The sequence below is a fragment of the Eutrigla gurnardus genome (genome assembly GCF_963514095.1).
Source record: "Eutrigla gurnardus genome assembly, chromosome: 8".
Taxonomy (NCBI): domain Eukaryota; kingdom Metazoa; phylum Chordata; class Actinopteri; order Perciformes; family Triglidae; genus Eutrigla; species Eutrigla gurnardus.
The window spans coordinates 19,893,267-19,920,470 of record NC_139922.1 but is presented as its reverse complement, the minus strand read 5'-3'; the positions used below and the strand labels follow the sequence as shown (position 1 = coordinate 19,920,470).

The 27,204-nt window shown below is 41.7% G+C and overlaps 2 protein-coding genes and 1 long non-coding RNA gene across 4 annotated transcripts; 1 reads left to right on the top strand and 2 right to left on the bottom strand.

The window, feature by feature from the left end:
* Positions 1-372: 372 nt before the first annotated feature.
* LOC311016777 (rac GTPase-activating protein 1-like) lies at positions 373-7,022 on the bottom strand (the record flags this gene model as incomplete). Its single annotated transcript, XM_084014703.1, is given in 18 exon segments — positions 373-396; positions 400-424; positions 426-446; positions 1,385-1,484; positions 1,599-1,725; positions 2,573-2,705; positions 2,961-3,066; positions 3,438-3,636; positions 3,916-4,011; positions 4,136-4,300; positions 4,577-4,719; positions 5,218-5,332; positions 5,549-5,626; positions 5,710-5,763; positions 5,847-5,916; positions 6,284-6,426; positions 6,544-6,746; positions 6,854-7,022. Coding segments are annotated over 18 exon segments (1,887 nt in total). The 5' UTR covers positions 6,939-7,022.
* A 5,996-nt stretch (positions 7,023-13,018) lies between these two features.
* Positions 13,019-18,037, top strand: LOC311016780. 2 transcript variants are annotated; one of them, XR_014597535.1, is made up of 4 exons: positions 13,019-13,635; positions 15,603-15,763; positions 15,848-17,909; positions 17,953-18,037. It is a non-coding gene; the product is annotated as an uncharacterized lncRNA (long non-coding RNA). The 2 variants fall into 2 exon arrangements; XR_014597536.1 differs by lacking the exon at positions 17,953-18,037 and having other exon boundaries at positions 13,019-13,605; positions 15,848-16,221.
* Positions 18,038-18,146: 109 nt separating this feature from the next.
* Positions 18,147-25,659, bottom strand: LOC311016778 (rac GTPase-activating protein 1-like). The gene is made up of 17 exons (XM_084014704.1): positions 25,536-25,659; positions 25,098-25,203; positions 24,788-24,990; positions 24,523-24,665; positions 24,085-24,154; positions 23,948-24,001; positions 23,787-23,864; positions 23,456-23,570; positions 22,829-22,953; positions 22,391-22,555; positions 22,172-22,267; positions 21,694-21,892; positions 21,217-21,322; positions 20,829-20,961; positions 19,855-19,981; positions 19,641-19,740; positions 18,147-18,284 (listed from the first exon to the last, which is right to left on the bottom strand). Exons 2-17 carry the CDS (start codon positions 25,180-25,182, stop codon positions 18,209-18,211), a joined length of 1,875 nt encoding a protein of 624 aa, XP_083870830.1. The 5' UTR covers positions 25,183-25,203; positions 25,536-25,659; the 3' UTR covers positions 18,147-18,208.
* Positions 25,660-27,204: the final 1,545 nt, after the last annotated feature.

The window sequence follows — 27,204 nt, the reverse complement described above, 5'->3', positions numbered from 1 at the left end:
GTGTATATATATATATATATGTATATATACATATATATATATATATATATATACACATATACATATATATATACATATATATACATACATATATATATATATACACATATATACATATAACGGTACATTTCCAAAATGTGTAAAAACGTGAGCAAAAGCATCAGCTCTAAAGACACAGTATGCATAGATGGGAAAACTAATTTGGTTAAAAAAAAAAGTATCCTTTTACAAACACATTAAATACAATACAACACATTAATACAACTCTTACCATTGTGAAATATTAAAAACGATTATAAGAAGACTAAGAAACTTGGGCGTTTATAGCAATTAGCAAAGGGTAATAAAAGAGTTAAATGTAGCTGCTGTGGATTATTTAAGGAGTGGGGATGCAAATTATTTCTCTTGGCGACAAAGTCCGACTGGATTTGCTCTTGCTCCCGAATCTGCAACAAAAGAGGGCAAATAATGGCATTTAATGGAATTAGGAATCAAAGGCAATAAATCGAGTCAATGAAGGATAATGAGATATTGTACAGAAGATTAACTTCATGAAAGATGTTCAAATGTCAGCTTTTCTCCACATTTGAGAGGCTTTTTTTTAAAGCTCTGTTAAACATTGAATCAGCAGCACACAACAGTCATTCTAGAGGTAATTCTGAGATCAACGGACCTCATGCAAGCACATTTTCATTATTCTTCTAACTTTCTCTTTGGTACATCCCAGTTATACCACATAAGACTACGCAATCCACCCCATCCATCCTATTTTGATGTCTTGCTTTTGGAGATCCATTAAGGAAAGTCTATTTTTTAACAGTGTCAGCAGCTGAATTCGGGGGAAAGGAATGAGGGAAATAAAGATGGCTGTTAATGCTTTGTTACCCGAGGGTCATACTGTCGCTGAAATAAAACAAATGGTTTGATATGAAAAAAGTCTCACCACTGCAAGGTGACTAATGACTGCAATGGGAGGGAGGGGAGGTCAAATCATTTAAGTCGTTTTCCAATCTATCCCAGATGGTCATATTGATGTTGTAGTGTTATTTAAATAATAAGGGATATTGTGAGGCTATGTGAATAATATAAGCCTGTCATTTAAACTGCGGAGTCAAACAGGAGTAACTTATATAGGACTTGCAAATTCAATTCCTTTAAAAGGAATGAAATATACAATCCGACAGGTCTGGACCACTCGTAAATTATGTTCCCAAGACAAAATTCGTATAATGAGAGAATTGGTGAACGCGGCCAGTTCTCCTAAATCACTTGTCCAAACCACTTAAGAACAAATCTGTTCATACGAGCAAATCTTGCATGAGGCCCATCGGTTTTAAAAAGCGGGTTAAAACAGGCCAGATGGGGACTTTGCTTGCGTGTTTACCTGGGTGTCAGAGTGGACTTCAAGCGCTGAGACGAGGAGCTGGCAGAAGGGGTTTTATTGAGCTGGTGCTCTGGAGTAGTCAGAGGTCCCAGAATGCTCACTGCAACAGCACAGACATTACAAGAAAATATAAAATCAGTAAACAATGGGGCCCAGACTCTCACAAATGGTGCAGAAAAGACTAGAAAAGACACAAAGTCTAGTGAGCTCGTACTTCTCTCAGGCGTGGCATAGCAGTTTGCGGTCTCAATGATCAGGTGGTCCAAGTTCGGGGTCTCGCTTTCTGCCATCACAAACTGGGCCCAGTAATCCACCGGCAAAGCCAACAGACGCTCCACAACCTGAACGGAAAGAGATCAGCAAGAATGCAAACGATCAGGGCTATTTCAGTGTGTTGCCTCATCCTCTTTCAACAGCGCTGAGTTGGTTATGTGGGTAGATGCCCTGGGCAAGACGCAGCACAATTACTAAAAGGTCTATTGTACTGTGATGATGTTCTGTAGTATTATATAGTATTTAGCTTTTAGTGGTCTCTGCGTGATGTGGTAGGGCAGTTATTTCCTTAAGTGTAATATTTATAACTATGTTTTCCTTAATGTTTAATCACATGACACTAAGAGTCTTTGTTGTTAGTCATTCGAGTGTTAGATCTACATAGAGACCTCCACGTACATTTCTGCTGTTATCACATCAATATCTGCCTCACTGGTTACACCAGTTAGTTCACAATAAAAGGTATTTTACTGGCATAAAACAGAGGGTGGATTGTATTATTAAATGTGCTGACTTCACATCCGAGGGAAACCCCACCTGTCCTTATTTTCAAAAACTCAGCAGATCTGAACGAATCACGTGGCGATTCATTTAGGACTAAAACGGCAGGTGAAAGGTGAACATTTTGATTGTCTGCACAATGTTTGTCACCATGGTTAAAGCTGACAACGGTCAACAAACAAGGCAGTCATTTTCTCCTTTTTTTTGGCAGTAGATCAGTTATACAAATTATACAGTCTAATGGGAAGGGGAAGAGTAGCCATGGTGAGCTGTTATATGATCTGCAGGCTAACTTTGTCCTTTTACCACTCACCATGTGAGTCGTATCTCTGGGATCCATGGTGGTTAAATGCGGCCTTGTGACTAACCACTGAATCTTTCAAAATTTGATGTTGATAAATCGTTCAGTCCTACCCTGGGTTGTCGTTTGGTATCCTGCAGGATTGTCATGGGGTCAGCGTTGGGGACTGCATGACCCACAATAGTTGGACCAAACACTTGAGCCAAGTTACCGATGTCCATCCTAGTGTCCAAACTGTCAGCAACTCTGAATGATTATATGAAAAAAGATTGCAGACCCCTGGGTTAAATAAACAGAATAACTGCACGGTGTAAAATCAGATGGGATACCCACACATCTTTGCTTACAGCAATTCAACCCAATTAAATTTAGGAGCTAATGAAAAATAAAAAGGTCAGTAAGAGAGAGTATTGAATATTGACAAGTCCCAACACTGACTTTGTAGAAGAAATATGCCAGGCATCAAAGCAGGGTGAATGCTAGGTTAGATTTAGATCTCACCTCTTCAGGTGAAGGACTAAGAAAGCCAGTGTGTCTCTGTTGGGCTGTGGCAGGTCACTGATGGTTTGGTACATCAGAGCCATGCTGTTGTCGTCATCTGAAACCTCTGAGGGGGACGAAAGATAACTGTCAGCAGAGACCAAGGAATGGGAGGTTGTGTGGATTTATTAACCACTTGAAAGCAATTGTGTCCGACTCCAGTAACAAACAAATACTACAATGGCTCACAAACTGAAAGATCAATCTCATTTGTTTGTTCTGTGCAAATTCATGCCCGAGGTTTCCATCACTGCTCAATACAAATTGCAAAAACAAAATGGAAGCACATATGTTGTGTAAATGTCTGCCATCCATTAAAGAAGTTACACAAAGTTGAAGTTAATAAAAGTAATACGTTATTTATTTAGTGTCCTAGAGAGTCCTACACATCAGAAACAATGACTAAGAAAAGCACCAATTCTAACACCAGTCACATACCGGCGGCCTCCATGAAAGTACGGTTGAGGCGGAAGGTGAGAAGAGGCTCCTTGAGGTTCCTCAGAAAGTCCTTGAGGAGGCCAGTGATAGCATTGATGTCATCGACCTTGCTGAGCACGGGAACCGTTTTGCTGCGCAGAAACTTTTCCTTCAGGTCCTTCACTGTTCGATCAGCACCAGACAGATGGTACAGTCCAGCCTGAAAGAAAGACAGACAATTAGCCAATACTTACCGATTCATTTTCCAAAGCCAATGGTTTCATTTGTATTCAGACTAAACAAACAAGATGCACGATCATCATCGAGCTTTAGAGAGGCTGGCATAATCTCCCCGGGAACAGATGGTCAGATCCCCGTTACAGTACTCCGTTGCAGCTTGAGGGCAGGACATTAAAGAGGACTACAGTTGTGTGAGGCTTTACAACTGTTAGAATTTAATGTATTAAAGATATTATTAGCACAGAGAAACACCACTCACCTCATGCAGGCCCCTTTGCTCAATCTCACTGACGCAGTGGACTACAAGAGGAGGAATCATGGGCGTTGTGTCAGGGACGTAGTCTGCAAGCACACCCTGGGCGCAATGGAGAAATGGGGTAAACTATCAGCACTGTGATAACATTTCAGAGACGATAGAAACCTGTGCATGTAAAAGCACATCCAGAGAGGAATTGGTTATGAAAATTGTTTACACACACCTCCCCGATTTTAACCGGTGTGGCGCCAAGGTTGGGAATACATGGCAGAGGGCAACGCTCTCGACACTCTGGGTGAGAGACAACCCTGCAGTCACAGCACTTCAGGAAAATCTTGCCAAACTTGATCCTCTTCCCACAAGGTACACATGATTCAGGCTTAATGACCTATAAACATAGTTAAGGAGTCTGGTAAATAGAGAACGTTAACAGTATAGGTTCAGCCTCACCACAAACTTGCATTTTGTTGTGTCAAATAAAATCAAGTAAATACACTGTTTAAATAAGGTTCTGTACAGAAAGAAAAATCAATAAGTAGATAACAATTACTTCAGTGCCACGTTTGATCAAACGAATTGACATTAATGGAAAAAAAATATGTAATGACCTTAAATCCATCAAGTACTGGAATGTGCTTATCTAGTCATAAAATGGTATTCGTACAGTTTTGGAGACAAACTCGTGAAGACGGACACCTCCATGGCTCTGCGGAGTACCGGGTGCTGCTTTTCTCTGTCCGTCACGGTTGCCAGGCTGCTTGAAGACATCATCAGACTTGACAGATTCAGAGTCCCACTCCATGGCAGCTGAACAGGAGACAAAAATGAAGACACTGTCAAATAACTGCTCCTGCATATTCAGACTCAAGACATCCATAAAAATGCAAATATTACAAACAGGCAGACGAGCACAGTCTCCATTGATTCAATTATAATTCTGTTTTGGCTGCATCACAACAGGGCCCTGTGCAGTAGATTGGTTTGCTGGATGATGAGCCTAGATTTGTCAGTTATTCTAAAATGGCTTAAAAAAAAAAAGTACCATCTTGCCTTCATTTAAAAATAAAAGTATGTTTTAAATGGATTGTAGTAGAATATAATTGTCCCTAAAAGAATGAAAGAAAAAAAATCACTGAAGCATAAATCAACTTAATGTGTGTTTGAATAATCAAATTAGCTGAATGAGAATTAACATGTTAATTTAAACTGGCTGACAATATTAGTTTGGATTACTTTAGTATTAAATGAAGAAGGGGGCCCATAACGACCCAAGTTTATATACTGCATCATTAAAAAAAATCTTACCAGTGTTTCTCCTGCTGCGAGTCCGATAAGGAACAGTCTCAATCGTGGAAACGGCCTCAACAGGGCCTCTATTTACAGGGGTGACTTTGGTCTTTGTCACAAGGCTTTCATTTCCCTGTCACAGATTTAAAAGCAAACTAACAGCAAGACTAACCACATTCATTCAAACTATGTCAGGGCTCAACGGTGTGTTTTCAGTTCTGTTTACAGACTTCTGATTGCAAAAGCTGACAGAGCATTTCATTTTTGTCCATCTTATTTTTTTTTGGAGTGATCGTGGTCATGTGTAATACACAACACATTTCATTAATGAAAAAGCAAACATGCTAACCCTCCCTGAAGCTCTGCCTGTTGATCGAGACCGTTTAGAGGCAACCGGTGGACCATCCACATGATTTCTCAAGGAGCGCCGAAATCAAGACGGACATGACAGCTGTAGCTCCAGTGAACATAAAGCCATTCTTCCAAACACAAATGGTGAACTTGTCATACCCGTTTCTCTCTTTTCTTGAGGCGCACGGTCCTCACGGTGGAGGAGTCCCAATCCTGTCACAGATTAAGTCTATCAGAACCATTTTTACTGTATATGATGTTAAATAATATGTGATACTAAAAAGAGAAGTACTTACAAGAGAGTCATCTGTTTTGTCGTAGCTAATATCTGACAAGATGGATGCTGACTCGTCTATTGTCATCGGTCTACAAGGAGCAACGGAAAATGTATCAAGCCAGTCAGCAGTATTTCCCCACACATACATTTTATTTACATATGCCTCCACCCGTAAAGTGTTTTATTTGTCATTCCATCTTCAAAAACCTAAATTGGAAAGGATTTGAAAGTTCAGAGTGGTTTTAAAGTGTGCTGTAATGGTGCTTCCATGTGATAAACAGATGGATGACATGGAAATAGATGGGTGAGTTCTTCAGTTTCAAGTTAGCTTGGGAATACAATTCTGTGTTGCATCTGAGCCTCAAGTGTCAGACGTTAGGAGATGAGGGTAAATCTTCAGGGACACTGTACTCCATATTTAACATGGCTTTGGCAACAAGTAACAAGATTTATTACTTTAGGCTGGTATTCATGCTGGCTGCTGCCTGGCAGTTTGTGTTCAGGAAGGCAAGAGCTGAGCGCTGCTCTGCACTCAGCTGGATGCTGTCGGATGATCCCTCACTGGTCAGGAGGTCCCGGATCAACTGTATTTGACGGTCCTGTATTATAGAAATGCAAGCAGAGCACAAAAATAGACATCTTGAACCAGGTGCAGAAATAGTAGATCGGTAAATCAACACATCAGCAAACAAGGGTCTGCATTTGATCTAACATACCAATTTCTCACAGTCGGACTCAGCCTTGATCCTGCGCCGTATCTCCACGTCTACTTGGTTGCGGGAATGTTTCAGTTTGACCTCCAAGGCTGACCTCTCCGTCTCCGTTTTGGTGAGCACCTCTTTGCAAGAGGCCAGTTGTTGCACTGCACTCAGCCATTTGAGACGGCAGTCTTCAAAGTTTTCTACCACCTTGATGAAGCCTGGGGGGAGAGACATAGATCTGTGGCAGGCATCTGTATAGCAACGTACAGCATATATCCCAAATGATAGACAGTAAAGATAAAGCCAAGAGTCATACACAACTCACTGGGTTCAATGCCCTCGTTAAGAAGGTCAATTTGCGTCCTCATCTTATCATATAAGGCATGGATGCTTTGCATATCCGTCTGCATGATGACCTATAGCTGAAGGCCCTTAAAAGACATTCATTAAGTACAGTTAATGCATAGGACACTAGGAGTAACGGTTTTACAAAGATCGGGCTGGTGTGTCTCCTTTGAACTCGATACCAACGGAAACAATCCATCAAAATATCAATTAGCGGCGTTGCAAGTTACAAACAGGCTCACTAAAAGCTAAATACGTTATGTTTTTCATCACTTGCTAACTCGTTCAGTTATTCTGCTTTCTTCCGTTTCTGTTCGTTAGTTTAGCATTTCCAACTGTAACATAACTGATATTCAACACGGCGGTTACCGTTATTTTAGCTGCCACGATTTAACAGTTACCAGTTACAGTTACCTACCGCTTCAGCGCTGGAAAAATGTTGGTCAAGAAACCGCTCCGGTTATGTTTGAGCTACTTTTATCCTTTTCTTCTCTTTTTTTATTAGCGACCACCTCCTGCTACCGTTATCTGTAAGCTTCTGCTCCCACAACTGCATTAAGCGCGTGCATTTGGGAAATTTCGCCGCGAGCCAATGAGAGACCGATATCAGAAAACTACTTCCGCATGCGTATTTTTCAAAATAAAACCACCGCGACGGTCCCTCGTCGCATCAGTTACTATCACAAAAATGCGCAAACAGACAGAAACGACTAACAAATGTTAACTGTCAGCTCGGGTTAAAAGTAAAATGTTATTAGCTAAAATATAAGAGAAAGAAATAAACAGAGAATCAAAAGTAGGAATCAATAAAATAAAATAAAACTCCACTTCCGGTGACAACTTGTAAAAAGATTCAGACTGATTTCTTGCAGTATTTAAGTGGAAACATAGCGACTATGGAGATGATGAATGCCACTACATGGAGTTTATCTGGCAGTTGGGATGTAATGTCCCGCATCTGCCAAAAACGTTTGTTAAATTGTCATCTTATATCTATGTTTGGTCAGCCCCCTTGTATATTTAAACCGTTTCTTTTGCAATTTGAATCTCATCTGTGGACATAGGGCCTATACTATACACACATCCTATACTATAGGCTACTACTAAGTGGACATGTGCATGGTCCTATGGTGAGTTAAAATGCATCGAGATCCCTCCTGCTGAAAAATACACTTAATTATATTATTGTATTGTAATAAATATGGGTTTTATCCTTTGGCAGGAAAATACTGCCAGTGTCAGAGCCTTTAAATAATCACAACGGTATAGGAAAATATACAATCTTTATTAAATTATCACACGTTGAATATATAAAATTATTGCATAGTGAGGAGGACTACAAATGACTAGAGGTCACCAGTCACCACAGGACGATCACTGCACGTTTCATCTAGGTGAAGAACCACTACACAGCACAGACAGGGCTAGTTTCTAGCTTAAGGCACACCATTTCAAATCACAGCACGCAACACCCTCAACGCAGGAGGCACTGCAATTTATCAATCACAGCAACTTGAGAAATCACAGCAATCCACTCTCACCGTTTAAAGTGAAACCGTATGGATGTCCCGCTTATGACGATAGCTCTCACGCCTGTAACCTCCTCCCCCTCTGCACTACACAACGGCCTATATAAAACACACACACACATACAGAAATACATTTAACAACAATATTGGTCAAACTTAACTCGCCCGCTTGACGAGACCCTCCCCCGGGGTCTGAGCTTGTGATGCCGTCCAACTCCCCGGGGAGTGTCGCGCACGCGGCAGCAGGGAGTATGAAGAGCAGTGGCGGCTCCTGCACTCTTCTAAAGCCCGGCCCTAACTTCCTACAGGAGGCAGCAAACCTCCCCTCCTCACACAGGAACCTCTGACCCCCTCTCTAACTATCTTCATCGCCGGCAGTCCTAAACGGCTGCAAACGACACCCTCCCTCCCAAGAGTGCCGAACCGCAGCAGTCAGATGCTCCCCCCCGTTTCCCGTCTGCTCTGTCCTTTGTCACCTTCCAGACGACCTCCCGCCCGCAGTCACACACACACACACACACACACACACACACCTGTACTCAATTCCCTTGATACACGGGTGATGCTAATTACGTCACCGATTGTGTCCCCCCCAGCATATTCACATCAAAGTATTATTGCATACACTACTAGAGTGAGTAGTTTGGATTATTGTATTTTTTAGACTATTCGGAGTTTATAATTATTATATTAAGGGAATTCAAAGTCACACAATTCAGTCACAGCACCGACATATCAATACAATTGTCTGTTAATGTTTCACCAGCTATTGTGTTTATTCATAATTACTTAATTTTGACTGTCTCTAGGAATGCCGAAACAGCTTTAGTCGCATATGCACCCTACCACCTATTTAATAGTGGTGGGCAAGTGGAGCCTTATGAAGCACTGAGGCTTTCCTAGCAATTGTGTTGAAAAAGATTCAAAGCTTCAACGCTTCAGTGATGGTGACATCTGGTGGACAACTGAAGCCATAGCAACCTCTCAAGAGCGCGACTGACGCTCTGACAGTAGGCTTGTTCGGGATGGTCTTGGCTTGACTTGACTTGACTTATCACGCCGACGAGAGCTGCAGGTGTCTGAGGGGGCGGGCTTTAAAAGAGCCGGCAGCCAAACGCCGTCAAGTCGGACAACAAAATCAACGTGACTATGGTGCTCAAGCGATAGAACACAGCAGCAAACCAAAGAGATATGTTATTTATATATATATTTTTTTAAATTATTTTTATTAAGCCTTTATTTAACCAGGCAAAAAGACCCGTTGAGATCGAGATCTCATTTTCAAGGGCGACCTGGCCAAGAGGACAGCAGCACACGTCGTCAACATTTCCATAAAATAAAATACATTACAGTATTACATTATAATAAATAGGGCCATAGTACAATAGAGGTTAAAACAAGAATAGTGCAAGAATAGTCAGCAGAGGCATCGCTCAATTGATTTGTGTTGTCGGCCCTTTAGGAAGTGACGGAAAACATCAAAAGATACAAGTTCAGACATTTTCAGATCAGCCTGGAGATTGTTCCATGTTGAGGGGGCGGCGAAACGAAATGCTTTTTTCCCTAGTTCAGTCCGCACTCGTGGAGTAATCAAACAGTAAATATCACTGGACCTTAAGGTGTACCAATTTTCTACTCTACGGAGGAGTGAACATAGATACGACGGAACCATACCGAGAAGAGCCTTGTAGACCATTAACATCCAGTGAGTTTCTCTTCGGGTGCTCAGAGATGGCCACCCGGACTTTAAATAGAGCTGACAGTGATGTGTGAGGCGACCACAACCAGTGAAAAACCTCAATGCACTGTGATATACAGTGTCCAAAGCTGGCTTTTGGACGAAGCACACATGTACAACACATCTCCATAGTCAACTAACGGTAGAAAAGTTGACGACACAAGCAATTTACGCACACGCAGAGAGAAACATGCGATTTCTGTAAAAGAAACCAAGCTTTAGTCTGAGTTTTTTTTACCAAGTTTTCAATATGCAATTTAAAAGAGAGCTCCTAGAAGGAGACCTAAATATTTATAATTAGTAACGACCTCGATTGGATTTCCTTGCGCAGTTTTTACAGAAGATATATTTTCAATTGAGTAAGGACCTTTTGAGAAAACCATTATTTTTGATTTGCTGGTATTTAAAACCAGTTTGAGACTTTGCAGTCGGGCCTGTACAACGTTGAAAGCAGACTGTAGCAGGTCAAAAGCATGCACAACAGAGGACGCACAACAAAAAATGACAGTGTCGTCAGCATAAAAGTGATACGCAGCATTGGACATATTGACACAGAGATCATTCATATAATTAGAAAATAAAATAGGTGCTAGGACCGAGCCCTGAGGCACACCTTTACTGATCTCGAGTGAGGATGATGTGACATTGGCTAACTGGACTGATTGAGTCCTGTTGGACAAGTAATTAGCAAACCAGGTGGATGCCTGGTTAGAAATACCAATTTTCTTCAAGATTCTGATCAATATCTTGTGATCAACTGTGTCGAAAGCTTTAGAGAGATCGATAAAGAGGGCGGCACATACTTTTTTAAGATCAAGCGCTTCAATTACATCATTAAAAACTTTTCAGGGCAGCAGTGTGTTGCTTCCTAAAGCCAGATTGGAAGTTATTTAAAATGCTGTTAGAGTCTAAAAAATCTTTTAATTGTTCGCTGATTATTTTTTCCAATATTTTTGCAACAATGCATCATTTTGAAATAGGCCTGTAATTATTCACGTCGGAAGGGTCACCCCCTTTTAACAGGGGAAGGACAAAGGCAGATTTCCAAACTTTTGGGAGTGTATTGGTGCTGAGACTAAGATTAAAAATGTGTGTCAAGGGCTCAGCTATACAATTTACAGCCAACTTCAGGAAGATAGGGTCCAATTTGTCAGGACCAGCTGCTTTTTTAGCATCCAAGATAGTTAGGGCTCTACACACCTCAGATGCTGACACAGATTTGAAGAAAAAGCAGTTCTCTGAGGGGCCATTTACAGCCTCATCCAAAGACTCCTTTGCCACATTGGATTTTGTTTGACTGGAATTTTCTTTGGCCAGCAGAGACAAAGTGCTCATTAAAGAAAGCTGAGACAGGTTATCAGTCAAATTAACAGAGCCATGGACCAAGAAATTTGGTAGTTCATTTTGCTGAACAACACCAGATGACGACTTCACCACCTTCCAAAATTTCTTTGGGTCATTCAGGTTGTTTGTGATTTCTGTTAAATAAAAATCAGCTTTGGCCTTCTTAATTGATGACGTACATTTATTTCGCAATTGACGGAAGTAAAGCCAATCATTATCAGATTTTGTTTTCCGAGCTCTGGCCCATGCAGCATCTCTGTCTTTTATAAGATTTCCTATTTCTGGATGAAACCAGGGATTATTACGCCCTTTCACCCTGAATTTGCGAAAGGGGGCATGTTTATTAATTAGATTCAGGAAATCATCATGAAAATAACTCCAGGCCATTTCGACATCGTCAAATAATCTATCCTATCCCATTTGCAGTGATACACATCACGAATAAAAGCTTGTTCATGGAAATGTTTAAAATCTCTCTTGTATACAATACGTGGCTTGGTCTTGGGGAGTTTGGCATTTCTCACCACTGCTATAGTAGAATGATCACTCAGATCATTCGCAAAGACACCTATATTATTATACTTATGAGGTACATTGGTCAAAACAAGATCAACAAGTGAGGATCTGGACGGGACTTTTGTGTTAGGCCGGGTTGGGCTATCGATGAGTTGAGTTAGATTCAGAGAATCGCAGACGCTTTTTAGGCAGTCTGAAGATGAAGATAGCCAGTCATAGTTTAGATCTCCCACAAGGACAATTTCACTAGAATTAAACCCTGCCACATGATTAGATAGGGTTGTAAGGGTCTCAATACAGGCTGAAGGAGGTCTGTATAGCAGCCCATAATGATAAGAGACTGGTCATGAGAGAACTCAAGTTTTAGGGCAAGCATTTCAAATTGTTTAGTTAGGGAAATAGAGGTAATGGGTGTGGCCTGAAATTTCTTTTTTATGTAAATGTAAACACCACCTCCTTTCCTGGGCCGATCACAACGAAAAACATTATAACCACTGATAGAAATGTCCTTATCTGTAACATTTTTATTCAGCCAGGTTTCTGAAAGTACAAGTAAATCAGTATCGGTTGTCTGTATCCAGATCTTAATTAAATCCATTTTAGGGAGTAAACTCCTGACATTAATGTGGATAATCCCAAATCCAGACCGTGCCCTGAATTCATAGGAGTATCAAGATAATTCATTTGGGGGCCTGGGTTTGGCTGTATGTTGCCTGACAATAAAAGCAAAAGTAAAATAAAACACTTCCTTTTAACAACTGACATTTTGACAGTAGCCTCATTATTTGGTTTGGTGAAGTTAATAATTAAGGATTCTGTGAGCCTGAAATTATTTTCCAAAAGTGAAAGGCACAACAAACGAATGGGGCAGATGTCATTTAAAACTGGCACATTATGAGGCTTCAGCATTTGACTGGTCGGGTCAGCCAAGGACCAGCTGAGTGTTACTATGGTTACTGTACTGAGGGGACCCAGAGGGGGGCGTGGCACATCACTGTGTACATCGCCAGAGTGATGGAGTAACGTTGCCGGTCCCCACGACCAGCACAAGAATGTCGGAAGTAAGGCAGAAAGAAGCTTCATTGTCACTGCCGCAACCAAGGTTCAGGTTCGTGTTTGGGGTTTGAGGACTTTTAAGGAGACCCTCAGCCGCTGTCTTCCAGGTATACGCGATTAGCCACACGCTGCTAACGGCAAGCGGCTAACTGCAAGTAAAGCTAACCGCTAGCAGCCGGTGATTGCGGCTGTCCAGTAGCCGATAGGGAGCTGCTGCTTGCGGGTTCCGGCAGGAGGCCGGTTCCCCGCAGATCACCGGTAAGGGAAGCTGAAGTTGCTGCGACAGGATTCCAATCCGTACGCCAGCTCCGCGGATGGAAAGGCAGCTTGAGGTCCTGGTCTCAGCGGGTCCGGAGCCTGCTGCAGGGCGACCGTCGTTTACAGCCCTATCCAGTGGGACTCACGAAGATGCTGGATGACACGGATCCCCAGGCGGCTCAAGACCGGCCGGCAGAACCTCAACACTGACTGGATCCGAGGTGATTATCCGGGGGGTCAGCAGGAGGGCACCACATCAAGGGATCCATACGGGTGAGGAATCCAGAGGGGGTAAGACGCCGGCGCCTCCGACTGAACTCAGTGAGTCGTGTTTAATAAAAAGACGTCCCTCAAAGCGGGAAAAGTGTTTAAAAAAGACAACCCGCAGGCGATCATGAGCAGTTTAGGTGGCCAGAATAGGCGTTAAAGTTTGGATCTTTTAAAATAGGTTTAAAACACCACAGGGTTAGGGAGAAAAACAAACAGCGACGGCCATCTTGGATTTGTGCGGGTGAATGTTTGTGTATATATATAGGGTCATTCCGTGCCAACTCAGCCACCCATGTATATGACACCTCTCAGATTTTGCTGAAAAGCGGGGAAAATATGCCTTATGTTACCAAACAAAGGAATCTGAAGTTTCAGGTCAATATCTCAAACGGTTTGCCCGTGGCGTCCATTTGAATTTCAAGTGCCACACCCCTTTTTGACACATTGGAATTTCGCATTTCATTTGTTGGCATTTTTGGAGGCCCATAACTTCTGTTCTAATAGGGATAGAAGGCTGAGACTTGCTCTGTTAGTTCATTGTAATGTGTACTTCACAATTCTACAGGCAGAATCAACATTCCTTACTGTTTGGGTGAGAGGTGGGTCACCAAAGTCCAATTTTTTTTTGACGGCCAAAATTATTTTTCACTTTTTCGGTGCTCCTAGCACCACGATGAATGATCATATTTATTCTAAACAGGATTATTTGTTATATTTGGGACCTTTGCTCTTGCCAAAATGAATTTGAAGGGTATGGTACCACTGGTGGGGGTTTTATGGGGGTCCAAAAACCCTCCCGGGCAGAGGTGCCTCTTTTGGAACCCCATATTTGGACCCCCAAATGACCACGTGGGCACTTGATGATCCTAATGGGATTTATACCAGATAAAGATACATATTTGTTCTTTCTTTTAATGAAATAAAACCTTTGACTATGAAGCTCCTTGATATGAATTTAATTCGTCAAAATTCACCATTTGGGATGATTTTGGTTTGCATCAGTGGCCTGCAGACTTGCTCATGCTGCAAGTCGCTTGTCACAGGCGGGTCTCTTTCATCGGGGATAAGGGGTTAATTTGTGATTTTCAGGAAATGAATGGCCAGCAGTCTAAATATTTATAATACAAAAATAATAATTGTTTGCCATCACTGAGCATAATACTGAGTTATTTCCACTATTTTCATGCTTTATCATCACTAAAGTCTCCCTGATCTACATTCCAGACTTCTGGAAAAAAAAGTCCAAAATGGTGAATTTTGACGAATCCTTGGGTGTTTTTGCTCTAACGCTGAACACTCATGCTGCATTCAGTGATATACCCTCCATGTAAATTATTGCAGCTCTCCCATTCAGCTGCAATTGATAGGCACGCCCACCCCAATATGACTTTTCCTGGTTTATTTAAAAGGCGGTCGGTTTCCCCTCTCTTTAGACGCCCGAAGCAACTCGTGCAACTTCTAGTCCTCAACTGATATTGAAGAACAATTGCGTCCGATTACATTTCACACTTTGATTTCACTTGGATTTGACTTACAGTAATATGCAGTGCTTCCTCCTCTGAATCAAACTTTCTCATGCTGCATCAGTCATTGTCCAAAATCATTTACACTGCTGCTTCTGTTTCTCTACAGCGCTGCAGCCCAGTCCTCTATATCCTATTTAACAGAGCTCATCAAACCGTCACCCTTCTTGGGAAGGAGTTTCAATCATGAGCTGATTAGTACACTGAAAACGTCTGAGAGACAAGAAGAGCAATTCAATGGTGTCTAATTGGTATATGATAAACCATGATATATATGATGATAATCTTCAACATGTGGTTTCATGATAACCATGAGTCCTTGACAAACTCTGCTCCAAGTGGATAGGGTTGCCTAATATAAATCACTGTCTAGTTTCCAGCTCTCAGTATGCATGTATTCTATGTCTGTTAGTGTAGGATGAATATATTTAGTTCTTGGTGGTATTGAGGCGAGGCTGGTTAAAGATGATTCATTTTTTTCCCTGTTTCTCTCAGCTATGTGGGTATTTATGACCCTCATGCTGAACAGTGAGAAGCGAGATGTGCCTCTGGGAACAAGGGACTACATTGGCTGGACTGTTTGGGGCCTCGGTTTTGCTACCGAAGCTATTGCAGACCAGCAGAAATGGCTTTTCAAGCGCGACCCAAATAACTCTGTAAGTTTACAGTCCCCCACGTCGCACAACCAGTAATGCATCATTCACTGAGATTAACTGTCAAATTCATTTTTATGCGTCCAGGGGAGATTCATCCAGAGTGGCTTGTGGGCCTACAGCAGACATCCAAACTATTTTGGAGCGATCCTGCAGTGGTCGGGTCTCTGGCTGTCAGCCTGATCAGTGATGGAGGGTCCTCAGTACCTGAGCGTGGTGTCGCCTCTGTTCGTCTGGTTCCTGCTATGTCACGTCAGCGGCATCCCCATCCTGGAGAAGCAGGCCATGAATAAGTGGGGATCTGACCCAGGTTTCCAGGACTACATCAAGAACACTCCTCTTCTGTGGCCATGGCTGAAATGTTGATGTTAAATTGATGGACATTTAGTCATCTGAGGTCCCAGTAAATGCTTCACACATTTGTGTTATTTTGTAAAATACATTCATACCTCTAAAATGTACAGGTTGAGCATCTCTGCAATGAAAAAGATGGCTGTAAAGATTCTGTCATGTTAGAATAAGTTGAGATGTGTTGGAAGAAGGTCACTCAAGAGAGGAGACAAAGCTGCCTGCGCCATCGGAACCAGAGCCCAGCATTTTTGTAACAATTCAACCATAACCTTCATCCAATTCAGACCCAGTTTTAACTTTTCTCCTAGTTTTTTTTATTTATTTTTTTACCCTTTTTATTATACAACTTCTTCTGGTCACTTTTCATGTTTACAAGTACAAAACTAAATGCTGTCCCGTATTGGTTTCTCCCTCCAAGTGTGGACAATTCAGAACAGCTATTAAAACTTTCTAACGTGGTAGGGCAACACATGCAATACCCAACCTTGCAAATCTTCTCCTAACCCTTCCTAAAGAGTTAAAGACCAATTCACACAACACATGAGTAACTAAATCATTCTCAAGGTTAACCAACATACAGAAGTTAAATGCCTGGGACTCCAGAATCCTCTTGGAAGAGAGGTGAATCTAAAGCAAGTGTATGCTAGATCAAAAAAAGTTGATTTCTTTTGGATATATATATTAGAAATAGACCTAGTAGAGAGGTCAAAGTAGAGCCTGCTAAAACACTATGAGTGGGTCTGATTCCCTGCTAAATCAGACCCAACGATTTATGGTATGCAGGTTCCCCAGAAACTCCTGCAGCTCAGACCCAGATCCGGCTTCGGCAGCATCGAAGCTGGATCCACATGCAGGCAGCTGGACTGGTCAGAACCTGCTACTATAAAATCGTTTTTTTTTTTAAAAATGGAGCCCGACAGCTGCAGGTCTTTATGACACAAAGTAATGGTGCTCATGGGAACGCTACCACCATTGTCCACAAGGGCTGCCAAAATCAACACAAAAGTAAAGTTCCTCCTTGTAACCAGGATCATACAATCTCCATTTACATACTCTTGTGATTTAGAAAGCTAGGACACAGCACAAAGCATTTAAAAAAAATAACAGACAATTGTCAAGGTCAGAAATGTATTTTATAAGTTATGAAGTTTAGAGTGTGAACTTGTTAAAAAATTGTGCTTATTGTTAATCAAATAATGCCACGGCAACTTAACTGGCTAATCATACAAAGTAGTTAACTTTGGATGGGATTGCCCATATGCATCCACCCAATGTACAAACATCACAGAGAGCAGTAAACATTAGGAGCAAAACGACCTGATAGAGGTTACAGCCTGACAAACCAGTGAACAACGTTCCTGGTAGTGCTACACAAGTTACACAATCAAGTTTTTTTATATGATAACTGATTAGATCCACTTTAAAACTAAGCGTTCTTAAAACTAATGTTTGTCATTACAGTACGAAGAGCAAGGGGACATGCAAGCTTGTAAACAGCAACATTCTCTGGAGGATGAAGACAATCAAAACGCTAAAAAAGGGAAAAGAAATTCCAACATCAAAAAACTTTAGATAGATAAGATAGTGTTACTAGCAGTCACACATTCAATTACAACTTTGAAATGCCTAATAATCAGTTATTCAACTTCTGAGTTACACATGAGTTGAAAACTGTCGAAAGAAAGAATTGACATTAGAAGCCGGTCACAATAAAACTATATACACACACACTACATATTTTCACCAAGCTGCACATTTCTCAAAGTATTAAAACGGTACATTCCCATTGTGTTAAGAGGTGTAAAGAAAATGTTTTGCTACACATTTAGCAAAAGCATCAGCTCTTAAGACACAAAAGTATGCATAGATGGGAAAACTAATTTGGTTAAAAAAAAAGTATCCTTTTACGAACACATTAAAAAAAACAACAACTCTTACCATTGTGAAACATTAAAACGATTATAAGAAGACTAAGAGACTTAGGCGTTTATAGCAATTAGCAAAGGGGTACCTTAGTACATGTTATGCATAAATGTGAAAATAAGTATTGGTTGTTATTGCAGTATCAATAAAATAGTTAAATGTAGCTGCTTTGGATTATTTAAGGAGTGGGGATGCAAAGAATTTCTCTTGGCGACAAAGTCCGACTGTGGATTTGCTCTTGCTCCCGAATCTGCAACAAAAGAGGGCAAATAATGGCATTTAATGGAATTAGGAATCAAAGGCAATACATCGAGTCAATGAAGGATAATGAGATATTGTACAGAAGATTAACTTCATGAAAGATGTTCAAATGTCAGCTTTTCTCCAAATTTGAGAGGCTTCTTTTTAAAGCTCTGTTAAACATTGAATCAGCAGCACACAACAGTCATTCTAGAGGTAATTATGAGATCAACGGACCTCATGCAAGCTGTCACGGCCCTAGAGGGGTGCCCGTGTTGCTGCTCACTCATGGAGGTGCAGAGTTCCTCCAGGGCACTAGGTGTCTCTTGTTTGGTTTCAGGCCGAGTCTAGAGAGGAGGCAGAGCTGGCTGCTGATTGGCTTGCACCAAGGGCCCGGTGTAACCCAACTGTTTAAATCTGAGGAGCTGCCAGTCTTCTCCCTCTCTCTACCCTGATGCCTGCATCCCGCTTTGCCCCTGCCTGATCGCAGGCCAGATGCTGGCTGGGGCTTCTTGATTATTTGTGTTGTGCCTTATTTTCCTTTGTTTGTAGATCTACAATTTTGTACATAGTATTTTTTGTAAATAAATTATTCATTGTTGTTCTGCAACCCCTCTGGTGTTCTCCTATTTTGTCCAGTTCATGAGCCAGACTGTGACAAAGCACATTTTCATTATTCTTCTAACTTTCTCTTTCGTACATCCCAGTTATACCACATAAGACTACGCAATCCAACCCATCCATCCTATTTTGATGTCTTGCTTTTGGAGATCCATTAAGGAAAGTCTATTTTTTAACAGTGTCAGCAGCTGAATTCGGGGGAAAGGAATGGGGGAAATAAAGATTGCTGTTAATGCTTTGTTACCTGAGGGTCATACTGTCGCTGAAATAAAACAGAAATGGTTTGATATGAAAAAAGTCTCACCACTGCAAGGTGACTAATGACTGCAATGGGAGGGAGGGGAGGTCAAATCATTTAAATCGTTTTCCAATCTATCCCAGATGGTCATATTGATGTTGTAGTGTTATTTAAATGAATAGGGATATTGTGAGGCTATGTGAATAATATAAGCCTGTAATTTAAACTGCAGAGTCAAACAGGAGTAACTTATATAGGACTTGCAAATTCAATTCCTTTAAAAGGAATGAAATATACAATCCGACAGGTCTGGACCACTCGTAAATTATGTTCCCAAGACAAAATTCGTATAATGAGAGAATTGGTGAACGCGGCCAGTTCTCCTAAATCACTTGTCCAAACCACTTAAGAACAAATCTGTTCATACGAGCAATTCTTGCATGAGGCCCATCGGTTTTAAAAAGCGGGTTAAAACAGGCCAGATGGGGACTTTGCTTGCGTGTTTACCTGGGTGTCAGAGTGGACTTCAAGCGCTGAGACGAGGAGCTGGCAGAAGGGGTTTTATTGAGCTGGTGCTCTGGAGTAGTCAGAGGTCCCAGAATGCTCACTGCAACAGCACAGACATTACAAGAAAATATAAAATCAGTAAACAATGGGGCCCAGACTCTCACAAATGGTGCAGAAAAGACTAGAAAAGACACAAAGTCTAGTGAGCTCGTACTTCTCTCAGGCGTGGCATAGCAGTTTGCGGTCTCAATGATCAGGTGGTCCAAGTTCGGGGTCTCGCTTTCTGCCATCACAAACTGGGCCCAGTAATCCACCGGCAAAGCCAACAGACGCTCCACAACCTGAACGGAAAGAGATCAGCAAGAATGCAAACGATCAGGGCTATTTCAGTGTGTTGCCTCATCCTCTTTCAACAGCGCTGAGTTGGTTATGTGGGTAGATGCCCTGGGCAAGACGCAGCACAATTACTAAAAGGTCTATTGTACTGTGATGATGTTCTGTAGTATTATATAGTATTTAGCTTTTAGTGGTCTCTGCGTGATGTGGTAGGGCAGTTATTTCCTTAAGTGTAATATTTATAACTATGTTTTCCTTAATGTTTAATCACATGACACTAAGAGTCTTTGTTGTTAGTCATTCGAGTGTTAGATCTACATAGAAACCGTCATGTACATTTCTGCTGTTATCACATCAATATCTGCCTCACTGGTTACACCAGTTAGTTCACAATAAAAGGTATTTTACTGGCATAAAACAGAGGGTGGATTGTATTATTAAATGTGCTGACTTCACATCCGAGGGAAACCCCACCTGTCCTTATTTTCAAAAACTCAGCAGATCTGAACGAATCACGTGGCGATTCATTTAGGACTAAAACGGCAGGTGAAAGGTGAACATTTTGATTGTCTGCACAATGTTTGTCACCATGGTTAAAGCTGACAACGGTCAACAAACAAGGCAGTCATTTTCTCCTTTTTTTTGGCAGTAGATCAGTTATACAAATTATACAGTCTAATGGGAAGGGGAAGAGTAGCCATGGTGAGCTGTTATATGATCTGCAGGCTAACTTTGTCCTTTTACCACTCCCCATGTGAGTCGTATCTCTGGGATCCATGGTGGTTAAATGCGGCCTTGTGACTAACCACTGAATCTTTCAAAATTTGATGTTGATAAATCGTTCAGTCCTACCTTGGGTTGTCGTTTGGTATCCTGCAGGATTGTCATGGGGTCAGCGTTGGGGACTGCATGACCCACAATAGTTGGACCAAACACTTGAGCCAAGTTACCGATGTCCATCCTAGTGTCCAAACTGTCAGCAACTCTGAATGATTATATGAAAAAAGATTGCAGACCCCTGGGTTAAATAAACAGAATAACTGCACGGTGTAAAATCAGACAGGATACCCACACATCTTTGCTTACAGCAATTCAACCCAATTAAATTTAGGAGCTAATGAAAAATAAAAAGGTCAGTAAGAGAGAGTATTGAATATTGACAAGTCCCAACACTGACTTTGTAGAAGAAATATGCCAGGCATCAAAGCAGGGTGAATGCTAGGTTAGATTTAGTTCTCACCTCTTCAGGTGAAGGACTAAGAAAGCCAGTGTGTCTCTGTTGGGCTGTGGCAGGTCACTGATGGTTTGGTACATCAGAGCCATGCTGTTGTCGTCATCTGAAACCTCTGAGGGGGACGAAAGATAACTGTCAGCAGAGACCAAGGAATGGGAGGCTGTGTGGATTTATTAACCACTTGAAAGCAATTGTGTCCGACTCCAGTAACAAACAAATACTACAATGGCTCACAAACTGAAAGATCAATCTCATTTGTTTGTTCTGTGCAAATTCATGCCCGAGGTTTCCATCACTGCTCAATACAAATTGCAAAAACAAAATGGAAGCACATATGTTGTGTAAATGTCTGCCATCCATTAAAGAAGTTACACAAAGTCGAAGTTAATAAAAGTAATACGTTATTTATTTAGTGTCCTAGAGAGTCCTACACATCAGAAACAATGACTAAGAAAAGCACCAATTCTAACACCAGTCACATACCGGCGGCCTCCATGAAAGTACGGTTGAGGCGGAAGGTGAGAAGAGGCTCCTTGAGGTTCCTCAGAAAGTCCTTGAGGAGGCCAGTGATAGAATTGATGTCATCGACCTTGCTGAGCACGGGAACCGTTTTGCTGCGCAGAAACTTTTCCTTCAGGTCCTTCACTGTTCGATCAGCACCGGACAGATGGTACAGTCCAGCCTGAAAGAAAGACAGACAATTAGCCAATATTTACCGATTCATTTTCCAAAGACAATGGTTTCATTTGTATTCAGACTAAACAAACAAGATGCACGATCATCATCGAGCTTTAGAGAGGCTGGCATAATCTCCCCGGGAACAGATGGTCAGATCCCCGTTACAGTACCCCGTTGCAGCTTGAGGGCAGGACATTAAAGAGGACTACAGTTGTGTGAGGCTTTACAACTGTTAGAATTTAATGTATTAAAGATATTATTAGCACAGAGAAACACCACTCACCTCATGCAGGCCCCTTTGCTCAATCTCACTGACGCAGTGGACTACAAGAGGAGGAATCATGGGCGTTGTGTCAGGGACGTAGTCTGCAAGCACACCCTGGGCGCAATGGAGAAATGGGGTAAACTATCAGCACTGTGATAACATTTCAGAGACGATAGAAACCTGTGCTCGAAAAGCACATCCAGAGAGGAATTGGTTATGAAAATTGTTTACACACACCTCCCCGATTTTAACCGGTGTGGCGCCCAGGTTGGGAATACATGGCAGAGGGCAACGCTCTCGACACTCTGGGTGAGAGACAACCCTGCAGTCACAGCACTTCAGGAAAATCTTGCCAAACTTGATCCTCTTCCCACAAGGTACACATGATTCAGGCTTAATGACCTATAAACATAGTTAAGGAGTCTGGTAAATAGAGAACGTTAACAGTATAGGTTCAGCCTCACCACAAACTTGCATTTTGTTGTGTCAAATAAAATCAAGTAAATACACTGTTTAAATAAGGTTCTGTACAGAAAGAAAAATCAATAAGTAGATAATTACTTCAGTGCCACGTTTGATCAAACGAATTGACATTAATGGAAAAAAAATATGTAATGACCTTAAATCCATCAAGTACTGGAATGTGCTTATCTAGTCATAAAATGGTATTCGTACAGTTTTGGAGACAAACTCGTGAAGACGGACACCTCCATGGCTCCGCGGAGTACCGGGTGCTGCTTTTCTCTGTCCGTCACGGTCATCATCAGACTTGACAGATTCAGAGTCCCACTCCATGGCAGCTGAACAGGAGACAAAAATGAAGACACTGTCAAATAACTGCTCCTGCATATTCAGACTCAAGACATCCATAAAAATGCAAATATTACAAACAGGCAGACGAGCACAGTCTCCATTGATTCAATTATAATTCTGTTTTGGCTGCATCACAACAGGGCCCTGTGCAGTAGATTGGTTTGCTGGATGATGAGCCTAGATTTGTCAGTTATTCTAAAATGGCTTAAAAAAAAAAAAAGTACCATCTTGACTTCATTTAAAAATAAAAGTATGTTTTAAATGGATTGTAGTAGAATATAATTGTCCCTAAAAGAATGAAAGAAAAAAAATCACTGAAGCATAAATCAACTTTTAATGTGTGTTTGAATAATCAAATTAGCTGAATGAGAATTAACATGTTAATTTAAACTGGCTGACAATATTAGTTTGGATTACTTTAGTATTATATGAAGAAGGGGGCCGATAACAGCCCAACTTTATATACTGCATCATTAAAAAAAATCTTACCAGTCTTTCTCCTGCTGCGAGTCTGATAAGGAACAGTCTCAATCGTGGAAACGGCCTCAACAGGGCCTCTATTTACAGGGGTGACTTTGGTCTTTGTCACAAGGCTTTCATTTCCCTGTCACAGATTTAAAAGCAAACTAACAGCAAGACTAACCACATTCATTCAAACTATGTCAGGGCTCAACGGTGTGTTTTCAGTTCTGTTTACAGACTTCTGATTGACAAAGCTGACAGAGCATTTCATTTTTGTCCATCTTATTTTTTTTTGGAGTGATCGTGGTCATGTGTAATACACAACACATTTCATTAATGAAAAAGCAAACATGCTAACCCTCCCTGAAGCTCTGCCTGTTGATTGAGACCATTTAGAGGCATCCGGTGGACCATCCACATGATTTCTCAAGGAGCGCCGAAACCAAGACGGACATGACAGCTGTAGCTCCAGTGAACATAAAGCCATTCTTCCAAACACAAATGGTGAACTTGTCATACCTGTTCCTCTCTTTTCTTGAGGCGCACGGTCCTCACGGTGGAGGAGTCCCAATCCTGTCACAGATTAAGTCTATCAGAACCATTTTTACTGTATATGATGTTAAATAATATGTGATACTAAAAAAGGAAGTACTTACAAGAGAGTCATTTGTTTTGTCGTAGTTAATATCTGACAAGATGGATGCTGACTCATCTATTGCCATCGATCTACAAGGAGCAACGGAAAATGTATCAAGCCAGTCAGCAGTATTTCCCCACACATACATTTTATTTACATATGCCTCCACCCGTAAAGTGTTTTATTTGTCATTCCATCTTCAAAAACCTAAATTGGAAAGGATTTGAAAGTTCAGAGTGGTTTTAAAGTGTGCTGTAACGGTGCTTTCATGTGATAAATAGATGGGTGACATGGAAATAGATGGGTGAGTTCTTCAGTTTCAAGTTAGCTTGGGGAATACAATTCCGTGTTGCATCTGAGCCTCAAGTGTCAGACGTTAGGAGATGAGGGTAAATCATCAGGGACACTGTACTCCATATTTAACATGGCTTTTGCAACAAGTAACAAGATTTATTACTTTAGGCTGGTATTCAGGCTGGCTGCTGCCTGGCAGTTTGTGTTCAGGAAGGCAAGAGCTGAGCGCTGCTCTGCACTCAGCTGGATGCTGTCGGATGATCCCTCACTGGTCAGGAGGTCCCGGATCAACTGTATTTGACGGTCCTGTATTATAGAAATGCAAGCAGAGCACACACAAAAAAAAGAATCCTTGAACCAGGTGCAGAAATAGTAGATCGGTAAATCAACACATCAGCAAACAAGGGTCTGCATTTGATCTAACATACCAATTTCTCACAGTCGGACTCAGCCTTCATCCTGCGCCGTATCTCCACGTCTACTTGGTTGCGGGAATGTTTCAGTTTGACCTCCAAGGCTGACCTCTCCGTCTCCGTTTTGGTGAGCACCTCTTTGCAAGAGGCCAGTTGTTGCTCTGCACTCAGCCATTTGCGACGGCAGTCATCAAAGTTTTGTACCATCTGGATGAAGCCTGGGGGGAGAGACATAGATCTGTGGCAGGCATCTGTATAGCAACGTACAGCATATATCCCAAATGATAGACAGTAAAGATAAAGCCAAGAGTCATACACAACTCACTGGGTTCAATGCCCTCGTTAAGAAGGTCAATTTGCGTCCTCATCTTATCATATAAGGCATGGAGGCTTTGCATATCCGTCTGCATGATGACCTATAGCTGAAGGCCCTTAAAAGACATTCATTCAGTACAGTTAATGCATAGGACAGTAGGAGTAACGGTTTTACAAAGATCGGGCTGGTGTGTCTCCTTTGAACTCGATACCAACGGAAACAATCCATCAAAATATCAATTAGCGGCGTTGTAAGTTACAAACAGGCTCACTAAAAGCTAAATACGTTATGTTTTTCATCACTTGCTAACTCGTTCAGTTATTCTGCTTTCTTCCGTTTCTGTTCGTTAGTTTAGCATTTCCAACTGTAACATAACTGATATTCAACACGGCGGTTAACGTTATTTTAGCTGCCACGATTTAACAGTTACCAGTTACAGTTACCTACCGCTTCAGCGCTGGAAAAATGTTGGTCAAGAAACCGCTCCGGTTATGTTTGAGCTACTTTTATCCTTTTCTTCTCTTTTTTTATTAGCGACCACCTCCTGCTACCGTTATCTGTAAGCTTCTGCTCCCACAACTGCATTAAGCGCGTGCATTTGGGAAATTTCGCCGCGAGCCAATGAGAGACCGATATCAGAAAACTACTTCCGCATGCGTATTTTTCAAAATAAAACCACCGCGACGGTCCCTCGTCGCATCAGTTACTATCACAAAAATGCGCAAACAGACAGAAACGACTAACAAATGTTAACGGTCAGCTCGGGTTAAAAGTAAAATGTTATTAGCTAAAATATAAGAGAAAGAAATAAACAGAGAATCAAAAGTAGGAATCAATAAAATAAAATAAAACTCCACTTCCGGTGATAACTTGTAAAAAGATTCAGACTGATTTCTTGCAGTATTTAAGTGGAAACATAGCGACTATGGAGATGATGAATGCCACTACATGGAGTTTATCTGGCAGTTGGGATGTAATGTCCCGCATCTGCCAAAAACGTTTGTTAAATTGTCATCTTATATCTATGTTTGGTCTGCCCCCTTGTATATTTAAACCGTTTCTTTTGCAATTTGAATCTCATCTGTGGACATAGGGCCTATACTATCACACATCCTATACTATAGGCTACTACTAAGTGGACATGTGCATGGTCCTATGGTGAGTTAAAATGCATCGAGATCCCTCCTGCTGAAAAATACACTTAATTATATTATTGTATTGTAATAAATATGGGTTTTATCCTTTGGCAGGAAAATACTGCCAGTGTCAGAGCCTTTAAATAATCACAACGGTATAGGAAAATATACAATCTTTATTAAATTATCACACGTTGAATATATAAAACTATTGCATAGAGGTAAGGAGGACTACAAATGACTAGAGGTCACCAGTCACCACAGGACGATCACTGTTTCATAGGTGAAGAACCACTACACAGCACACACAGGGCTAGTTTCTAGCTTAAGGCACACCATTTCAAATCACAGCACGCAACACCCTCAACGCAGGAGGCACTGCAATTTATCAATCACAGCAACTTGAGAAATCACAGCAATCCACTCTCACCGTTTAAAGTGAAACCGTATGGATGTCCCGCTTATGACGATAGCTCTCCCGCCTGTAACCTCCTCCCCCTCTGCACTACACAACGGCCTATATAAAACACACACACATACAGAAATACATTTAACAACAATATTGGTCAAACTTAACTCGCCCGCTTGACGAGACCCTCCCCCGGGGTCTGAGCTTGTGATGCCGTCCAACTCCCCGGGGAGCGGCTTCGCTGGACGGCACAGACAGTTCGGCTGGCGTCAGTGTCGCGCACGCGGCAGCAGGGAGTATGAAGAGCAGTGGCGGCTCCTGCACTCTTCTCAAGCCCGGCCCTAACTTCCTACAGGAGGCAGCAAACCTCCCCTCCTCACACAGGAACCTCTGACCCCCTCTCTAACTATCTTCCTCGCCGGCAGTCCTAAACGGCTGCGAACGACACCCTCCCTCCCAAGAGTGCCGAACCGCAGCAGTCAGATGCTCCCCCCCGTGCCCCGTCTGCTCTGTCCTTTGTCACCTTCCAGACGACCTCCCGCCCGCAGTCACACACACACACACACACCTG

Bases quoted from the DNA above. Each gene is read 5' to 3' on its own strand.
- LOC311016778 (XM_084014704.1), bottom strand. From the start codon at position 25,182: ATGCAGACGGATATGCAAAGCCTCCATGCCTTATATGATAAGATGAGG. The intron at 24,155-24,522 runs GTAATAAATCTT...TGCTCCTTGTAG, and splicing joins AGCCTGAATACCAGCCTAAA to ATCGATGGCAATAGATGAGT. The intron at 20,962-21,216 runs GTGAGAACTAAA...ATAATCATTCAG, and splicing joins TTAGTCCTTCACCTGAAGAG to AGTTGCTGACAGTTTGGACA.